A 9,791-nucleotide genomic window follows, 5' to 3' on the forward strand; every position below is an offset into this window, starting at 1 on the left:
AGCTATCAAAACATTTAGCATGAGATTTAGGGTAAATTCTGAAAAGGAAAGATTAGATGAGATAGGATAATTTAGCTTAGTTCTGTGTGAATGGAAAGAAGCAGATAGTCTCACTTCTGCCCAGGGGTTGTGGTGGATCTTGACCCATCTTTTTCATTTCCTTCTTTGGAGCTCTTTGGAAGATAAAACACATGGCAAAATTTTCCCATCTCCAAAAACTGTTAAGATTGAAGATAAGATTGCTTGTTGTTGCATTGGTCAGGATAGACTAGAGCACGGGAGAGGGACAGGAGCCCAGGACAACACAAAACATGACACAGAAAACAAACAAGTGTAAGAATTATTTTAATTATCATTCTACATAGTTAACATTGAATTAGTAAGTTGAATAAAAGTAGAATAACTTTTTTTCTCATTTCTCTGGCACCTTACGATCTCAAGTACAAATTTTAAGCTATCTACCAATGGGTCCTCAGAACAACCTTCAGAAGTAGGCAATGTGGAAATATCTCCATTTACAAATTAAAGAGTTTTGCCACCTCAAATGTATTTCATGTCATTCTTACTTTAAAAAGAACTTTCAGTTTCTAATGGGAAGGGTTTGGAAAGTTAACCTTTGTAGAAAATCAGGAATGGTTCTCAGATTAGACTAAGAGCACCTTTTTATATCAAATACAATTATCTCATTTAGTGAAGCAAGTAATGTGGACAAATGTAACATTGATATTGAATCAGTTCCCATAAATTCTCAAATCTAATTATTAAGTTCCACCAACTTCCAAATACTTTCCAGGCTTTTAAGGTTTTAGAGAAGCCATTAATTTTCTTGTTTCAAGTTATAAAGTGACTATCTGGTGATACCTGAAGACCCCTTCACAAATTAATGTAAGTAGATTCAATTATATACTAAATATATTGAACTAATTATTTCAAAATTAAAATGCTATCTTTTTTTCACATTTGCAGATGTAATATTTATACGCAGAATTTTGAGGCGGAAGAAAAGGGTTGTATATATGAAAGATTTTTTGTTCTATGACAGACCAGATAAGAATGGAATAAACAATGAGTACTTGACAAAATGCAAGAATTATAAAATAAAATATCTTTAGAACCATTCAGAAATACTCCAACCTCTGTTTATTGGCCATTTGCAGATACAGCATTTCTACCTGAGGCAAAGAGGATTGAATGATTTATTTTTCAAAAGTGGTAGTCCAGGAAGAAACATTTCTTGTATACACATACTCCTGAGATGTTTTCATTAAGAATGCTTTAAATCTAATGGAATTAGCTTGAAGATTACCATTAGTATAAACAGCGTAAGTCTTTCCTGAGGAGTCGGGTAGAATTGTGATAGTCCCCTTTTTATCTTCAAAAAAGCTGAGGGTATCACAAGTCTCCAATAGTTCAGATGCTACAAAAAAAAAAAAAAAAAAAAAAAAACAACTAGCAGTCAAAAACAACAGAATTACAAAGTCTTACATGTCAGGGAGGAGGCTTATACAGGTTCTTTACTAATTTCTCTGTTGTCTTCAGGAAATTTGAAATGATCAGAGAACGAAGCTTTGCTATGCTATGCTAGAGACAACAGACTTTTCTGGCTGAGAACCAAGACTTTTCTTTCAAGCATATTCTTTATTTCTTTAATAGACCTCTTCTTCCTACATTTTGTACATAGGTAAATGACCCCTTGTTTTAAACCAAAAATTTCTTTCCTGGCCTTTGCCAGATTTCTTCCACTATGCTGGTCTGGGTTTCCCTACTTGGTTAAAATAAAAGTCAATCAGAAGCCTAAACATAGCTGATAGTTAAGTACTTGGGCAGACAAGTCCCCCAACCTTTAATCTATCAAGTTAATTCCAACGAAGAAAATCTTGACTTATCCATTTGTTCACTGGAGCACTTGAAAAAAGCTCTTATTTTAAACATTTATTCTGTGCCCAGCATTACTCCAGCTATCCTATACCCTCAATTCACCATAGAAACAGAATTCTCTTGCTACAAATCTTATTTCTGCCTCTGAACAAAAATAAATGAGTGCCCAAATAGAGGCCTGACTAATCTAGTGTAGATGGAGAGTTATCAGTAGGACAAAGCTCTCGGTGAATCTCCTTGAATTTATGTCTTCATTGCTGGGAAGTGGGTTCCAACACTCTACCTTGGCCAGGAACAACATTCTAGATTCGGAATAGTCCAGTAAAAATGTCTCTATCTATACTAAGACATTTTCGCAAGGTAACAACACAAGGACTTCAGAGTCTTCAAAACAGAATATTCAAGACCACACTTATAACAGGCCAAGTATATTGGCCTCCTGGTACTCCTATGAAGAAAGCTCAAATAGACATAGCCAAAAGATTATCACTTACTATGAAAGTGAAAGAGTTTTAGAAATTCAGTTGCCACCTTGAGATAATAAATATTCAAATCAAGAGTGAAAGGAGCCAAACTTGGTTCTATGTAATTCCTGTTTAAAAAAAAAAAAGAAAGAAAGAAATCAGTTATCATGATACTAAAAGCCATACTTTCTATCTCTGTTGCAATCACACTCATTCTCAATCCCATGAAAACTCTGCCCCAAATTCTGCAATTATATGAACAGTTACATACCTTGCAAATGTGTTTCTCAAATCCTAAGAGGAGAAAAAGAATAACATTAGTGAAGTTCATAAATCAGTGCCACTAAAGTTGTCCATGAGAGCATCTATGAGTTCAAGGAATCCCTCTTCCCTTTCCTCCCACGGCCCTCCTCAAGGGACTTGCATTGCTCTTTTTTGCTTTTTTTCTTTCCTTTGTTCAACTCCTTTCTTTCCTGTACCTCCCCTCCCTCTCTCACTAAACTTCAACTTAGAAAAGCTAGATTTTACACACAACTTCCTGAAAATTGAGGAGAAACTCAGGCAGTCCCAGAGAAGTGTTAGAAAAAGCGTGGTCAAGTATGAAGTTTTCATCATATCTCCACATAGTTACGTGATGTTCTGAGAACCATTCAGGTATTATCTATCATAATGGAAAAAAAAAAAAAACACAAAAACAATTATTGATATAATCATTTAAAAACCTCATGAAAATCATTAAAAATCTAATGGATGGGGTTAAAGTTAGGACCTTTAAATGCTTCCAGCATTCGAGACCCAAGTTCATATCTGACATTATTAGATACATACTAGCTGTGTGACTTTAGGCAAATCACTTAATCCCAATTGCCTCCCTCTTCCCCAAAAAAAAGAAGTCTAGGAAAGGGCAATGATAGATATCATCAATTTGATGTTCCCATTTACAGGTCTTGTGAGGGTCTATTAGTCTTACTTTTAGTAGTTCCACATTCGTTTTCTGAGTCTTTTCCTTCAATATTGTGATTTTGTCTCTTAGAAATCTGACATATCTGGACGTTATTTCTTCCCATTCCTTCTGTTTCTCCATTATGTCATGCTCCTGAATAACTTCCATTTGTTGAAGCTTCTGAAATAACTTAATTAACCTTTCACTTTCTATCCCCATTACGAGGTCCTCTATTTTCGCTGTTTCCATTTTTTCCTCCTCCATTTTCTCCTTCTTTAGGTATTCCCATATAACTTGCATTTTTTGCTCAAAAATTTTTCTGGTGACATCTGTATCATCCTGCAAAGAAGAATGTTATTCTGATGTTATACATAGAACTACTTTGTGGCCTCACCTCATCCCTGCTTACTCACTGTAATATAAATGCAAAGAATATTATACTAAGTGGGAGTCAAGAGCTCAGGACTCCAGTCCCCGTCAGCTATGTATCTTTGGAGAACCTTCCTGGCTTCACTTTTCAACTCTAAAAACAGTTATGCATTTAGATGTATTTCTTTTTTCCTTTTAAAATTTTATTCAATTGGAAGAGCATAGGATAGTTTACCTCTCAGACCTGTGGAAGAGGGAGGAATTTATGACCAAAGAAGAACTAGAGATCACTATTGACCACAACATAGAAAATTTTGATTATATCAAATTGAAAAGTTTTTGTACAAACAAAACAAATGCAAACAAGATTAGAAGGGAAACAATAAACTGGGAAAACATTTTTACAATCAAAGGTTCTGATAAAGGCCTCATTTCCAAAACACATAGAGAATTGACTCAAATATATAAAAAAATCAAACCATTCTCCAATTGATAAATGGTCAAAGGATATGAACAGACAATTCTCAGATGATGAAATTGAAACTATTTATAGACATATGAAAATATGCTCCAAATCATTATTAATCAGAGAAATGCAAATTAAAACAACTCTGAGATACCACTACACACCTGTCAGATTGGCTAGAATGACAGGGAAAGATAATGGGGAATGTTGGAGGGGATGTGGAAAAACAGGGACACTGATACATTGTTGGTGGAATTGTGAACACATCCAGCCATTCTGGAGAGCAATCTGGAATTATGCTCAAAAAGTTATCAAACTGTGCATACCCTTTGATCCAGCAGTGTTTCTACTGGGCTTATACCCCAAAGAGATACTAAAGAAAGGAAAGGGACCTGTATGTGCCAAAATTATTTCTTATCTTACAAGAAGTGTGATGAAAAGAGAGAGAGACTTGGCATCAGAAAACTTGGTTTTCAATCTCTGATGCCAATTACATAGCTTTAAGCCCACTTCCTAATCCATCCAAATTTTAAAAGCATTTATCAAACTCTTAATTAAATAAGGCACATTGTTAGGCCCTGAGAATATGAAAAAGAAGAAAAATGTGTTTTGAAATATGTCTGTTTTATCTTGAAATGGACAACTGAGTTTAATTAAACTATAGTTGTATATTGTTTTCCATGCAAATATTCTTAGGTTCTCCTCTTTAAGTCATTTTTTCTTTTCAAAAAGAAAAGGACAATGTGATAATTCCTGAATGGGGAGAAAGCAAGAGCCCTCTGACTCACAGGTAAATTGATGGGAATGGGAGAGAATGTGAAAAGATTTTGTAAGTTTATAAAGGAAATGAATAAAAAAGAATGAGGTGGAAATCTAGAATATACTGATTAAGAGAAGACTTTCACTTCACTAATCTTATTTAGTATAGTTTTAAGATATATAAAAAAACATTTTCCCCATAACATTCCTGTGAGTTAAGTAGGATAGCTACTATTATCCCCATTTTACAATCAAGAAAACTGAGGCTCAAAGAAACTAAACAACATGTCCAAAGTCATGTAGCTAGTCATTAGCAAAGCCAGGGTTTGCAGTCAGAACTTGTCTATAAATCCAGCACTCTTTACCCTCTAATACATTGTCTCCCCCTAGAAATTGAATAAAATTATCAGTACTCAAAACAAAAGGGAAATGCTAGCCATGGTGTGTATGGACCAGGAAACAATCTGATACCAACCAATCTAATAGAAGGAGGCTGAATCAGGAATTTAGGTGGACATGAGTAATAAAATATTGACTTCAGTCAGGAAAATGGGCCTAGTGCCCAGATAATAAAAAGGATCTTGGTTCTCCAAAGATCTAGAAAAAAAGATTCAGCTACCTACAGATAGAAATAGGGAATAGAGGGAACTTGAATGAAAAGAGAATTTCTTTCCTATTTCCCCATTCCTAAAATAAAAATAAGAATATGATTTATACAATAAGGAAACTATGATACATTAAGGATATTACCTGTACTGAGGCTTCTTAAACTGTGGGTCATATCCTTATATGGAGTCACATAACTGAATGTGGGAATCATGAAATTATGATTTATCATCAGTAAATGTTTGATTTGTATACCTATTTTATATGCTTATGTACCGTGAGTCATGTAAAAATTTCTCAACAGAAAAGGGCTCGCAAATGGAAAAAGTTTAAGAAATCCTGACCTATCCAAGGCAATACAAATGCATAGCAATGAGATGGATAGTCACTTTAGGTGAGCAGAGCAAGGAGAATCAGTGTGGTTGATCTCAAATTTCTTCAAAATTTCCAAACTTTTATTTGCTCGAATCTCTGAAGAGACCAACTTCCTTTCCAAGAGCAATTCTAAGAGTTGATATCCCTATCCTATGTCCTCCAGGACCTGTTATCTCCTGGCTCTTTCCCTACTACCTACAAGGTCATTCAGGACTTTCTTGTCCTTAAATAAATCTTCATTTTGCATTGCCCTTCAAATTCTCATCTTATGTTTTTTTTTTTTATACAGACTTCTAGAAAGTCACTTATACTTATTGTTTCCATTTCCTAACCTTACAATGACTTTTCAATCCCTTATGATCGGGGATCACTCTACTGAAATTACTTTTTTTTAGACCATTTATTTTGATTTGCTAAATCCAATAGCATTTTCTCAGTACTCTTGGTTATATTTGAAGCTTTTTATACTTCTGACTGTCTTTCTCTTTGGCTCCATTAAGATTCCTCCAGATTCTTAATCTGCTCAAGGAAATTCATAATTGCCTTTTCTGCATAAAGTTTATGATAACATAATCATCTGATTGAGTTGGCCATGCAAACATGAAAAATGCTGTGGAAATATGCTTCTAGCTTTCCAGTCTTAAAATTTCTTAAAATTTTAAAAAATTTATTGCCCCCCTCCCATAAATAAATAACAACTTATTGCCCCCCAAAAAAATAAATAAATAAATAAAAGTTTATTGCCCCTTCATGAACTCTATCAGTAACACAAGCCTCCTTGCTGTTCCTCAAACAAGATAGTCCATATTTACATACTCTATATATTTTCACTGGTTTCCCCCTTTACCTAGAACTCTCTCCTTCACTTCTGCCTGCTGGCTTCCTGCTTCCCTCAAATTCCAGCAAAAATATCTGAAACCTTCATGGATCCCCCATCAAGCTAGTCCCACACCAGCCCTGAAGTTAGGAATACCTGAGTTCAAACCTTAACACTTTCTAACTGTGTGACTCTGGGCAAGTCACTTAACCCCAATTCCATCAACTATATATATATAATAGGAGACACTGTGTTTTCCAGAGTTAAGGAAGCAAGCAGACTGTTCTCTGAGCCTAGCACAAAAACAATCCTTTAGTGATCTCTGGATGATCTCAGCCACAGCAAAATCCCAGAATTGTTTCACACCAGATCTCAGCTGTGTATCCCTGTTCAGGTCGTGAAGTCATGCTAGAAATCAAACTTGTCAAATTGTTGTTGTCGCATCTCATTGTCAAGGCTACAAACTCCAAGGTCAACAGTTGGTATAAGTACTGAGAGATCTCCCCAGGTTGTCTTGGGAAGCCCCTAGCATGTGTGTCCTTATTTGAAAATTTGTTTTCCTCCATTTGAAAATAAATCTGTTTGGATTCCTGATTTTGAGGTCTCTAGCTTGCTTTGTTTGGCTCCAGCTATCCATGGGTTAGAGACTGTTTCTGATCAAGTTGACATCTTGGATCTCCATAATTTAGTGAAATGCCTGGAAGTAGGTGCTTAGTAAATGCTCACTGACTATTGTTATGGATGATAAAATGGTAGCAAGATAATCCAACACTTTGTTCCAAGATCATATTTCATACCAGGTCATACAATGAATGGAAGCTTATTTGCCAACTAAATCTTTTATCTGGTTAATCACCCTCCCTCTCTCTCCTCACCTCAAGTGTTCAGTGGGTGGAAGGATTTGAGCCTGAGCCAGAAATCAGAAAACTGAAGGCACCAGGCAGAGATGGAAACCAACTAAAACAGCTTAATACATATTACTGAATTTCAGGTTAGGAGACATTGCTTTGATTCAGTTTCTATACTAGTAATAAGAACAAGAGCAAGTCACGATGTTTTTTTTCTTCATCTGCCAATTATGGTTAATAATGAGAAACTTGCTGTGAAACCCATCCGAGATCCATAAATAATAAACTCTTGTTTATTGTCTGATAGTTTTCTCTTGTTTATACCCTGTGCTTGGAGTTATATATATTTTTTTCTGCTTCAGAACTCTGGCTTTTAAGTCCAACTAAAACTACATCATTTCCAGAAAAACCTTCTCAACGCCTCTTAATTTTAGTGTAAATCTGTTAATTTCTATTTATCTTTTCTGTAGTTTGCTTTGTATAGATTTGTTGTAGTGGATTTCCCCCTTAAATTATAAAATCCTTAAGAGCAGTCTATATTTTGCTTCTTTTTGTATTCTTAGCATAGTGCCTGAAATATAGTAAGAACTTAATATAGATGTTTCCTGATTATATATAAAGGACATAATCAAATACTTACAGTCCACATCACAGCCCATGCCAGAGATTTCCCCTTCTCTTGACACTGGAATTCCTGAATTTTGTTTGCGCTATAGTCCAACATTTTCATTTCTATCTGGAGCATCTTCTGTAAAAGTAACATAAATAAACATTATCAGGAGGCCTAAGGCCACTAAATTGTGAAGGGCTGAGAAACTCATGAACTCTGAAAGGCAATACTGTTTAAATGATCTGCAAGGGAGAGTCACAGTAGGAAGAAAAGCATCCCTCTGGTCTCCAATAGAGAGCTATGTACTTAAGGGCTATTTCCAAGGGAAAGTTTAAAATAGGGACAACCAAAATGATCATGGAAAGGCCAGTACAAATGTCTACCTCAAGCTACATATGGAGGATTCCCACTGACCCTTGCAAGACTCACCCTGTAGCCCACAGCAGCCACTGCAATGGGCCAATGCATGTGATTCTCATGATCCTCTGATTTAGAGCAGGTCACACAGAGCAGTGTCTTCTCATTTTCACAATACAACTTCTGGTCTTCTCGATGCAGCTCACATGTGCCTTCTCCTTCGGGGTTCATAGCAATGTCAGCCTGAACACTTTTCAGCTGGGAGAATTCCCAGCATCTTTTGCAACAGAAAGGTAGAGAAGATTTTTTCTGGAGACAAGACAAGCAAGCACCATGTCCACACTCAATGGTAACTATGTTTGATTCTAATGTCCAGCAGACAGAACAAAGACTCTCTTCCTCTTCTGCAATGTTATCTAAAAATATCCTGAGGAAAAAGAGTGAGAATCAGTGAGTTTCTTCTACTTTCATTTTGCTTTTTTAGTTCAAAACAAACATATTTCATGAAATGGAACAAAGTGATGATCAATTTTCCCTATAAACCTAGGGCAAAATCTGCAAATGTAGACATTGGCAAGAGGAAGAGTGGGCACAACTAGGGAGTATGTTATAATAACTACATCTAAATATCTATCTATATGGTACTTTACATAGAGTATCTTGTTGTTTCTTTGTCTTTTTAAACTAAGGTTTCAAATAAGTCTGGGTGTGACTGAGGCTACAGTACCCATTCAGTGATTAAGAGATAATTGAGGTATGGAATCTCCTTGTTCATCTAATTAGTCCAAAAAAACCCCTAAACTAATAAATGAATGAATGGCTCTGGGAAGACCGTCAGATATTATTTAACTATGGTGAACATCCAGTTACCTATTTTTGCGTGGTCCAAGGGATGTATTTGACTCAGCACTGAGATTAAGTCAGACAAGGGTCTGAAATTCAGTCATTCTAATCCCAGGATTTGCACTCTGGTTATACCAAACAGTGACCAAATAGCACATAAACCCCTGTGAAGTAGGTACTATCATTTGCATTATATTAGAAGGAAATTGAGATGAGAGGTTTGGTAGCTTGTACAGGACAGACATTTAGTTAAAATTTGAAATAAGATTTCAACTCAGGTCTTCCTGAACTGATAATAGATTACTAATCTCTATTCACCAAAGCATGAAAGGAACCCTATCCCTAGCACTTCTCATTTCTCTCAGTAGAATTCCATCTGGGATGGAATCCTCTTCCTTAGACAAGTACAAATTCCACTGTAGAAAACTGTTGTTGCTGAAGTCATTTCACTTGTGT

At 35.7% G+C, this 9,791-nt stretch overlaps 1 protein-coding gene across 1 annotated transcript; it reads right to left on the bottom strand.

Annotated features, from left to right (window-relative positions):
* Positions 1-389: 389 nt before the first annotated feature.
* LOC127558072 (probable E3 ubiquitin-protein ligase TRIML2) lies at positions 390-8,909 on the bottom strand. Its single transcript, XM_051991298.1, has 7 exons — positions 8,565-8,909; positions 8,166-8,273; positions 3,313-3,624; positions 2,875-3,003; positions 2,614-2,636; positions 2,373-2,470; positions 390-1,417 (listed from the first exon to the last, which is right to left on the bottom strand). The coding sequence occupies exons 1-7, from the start codon at positions 8,721-8,723 to the stop codon at positions 1,197-1,199; spliced, it is 1,050 nt and encodes a 349-aa protein (XP_051847258.1). The 5' UTR covers positions 8,724-8,909; the 3' UTR covers positions 390-1,196.
* Positions 8,910-9,791: the final 882 nt, after the last annotated feature.

This window comes from Antechinus flavipes, chromosome 3 (assembly GCF_016432865.1).
Source record: "Antechinus flavipes isolate AdamAnt ecotype Samford, QLD, Australia chromosome 3, AdamAnt_v2, whole genome shotgun sequence".
Taxonomy (NCBI): domain Eukaryota; kingdom Metazoa; phylum Chordata; class Mammalia; order Dasyuromorphia; family Dasyuridae; genus Antechinus; species Antechinus flavipes.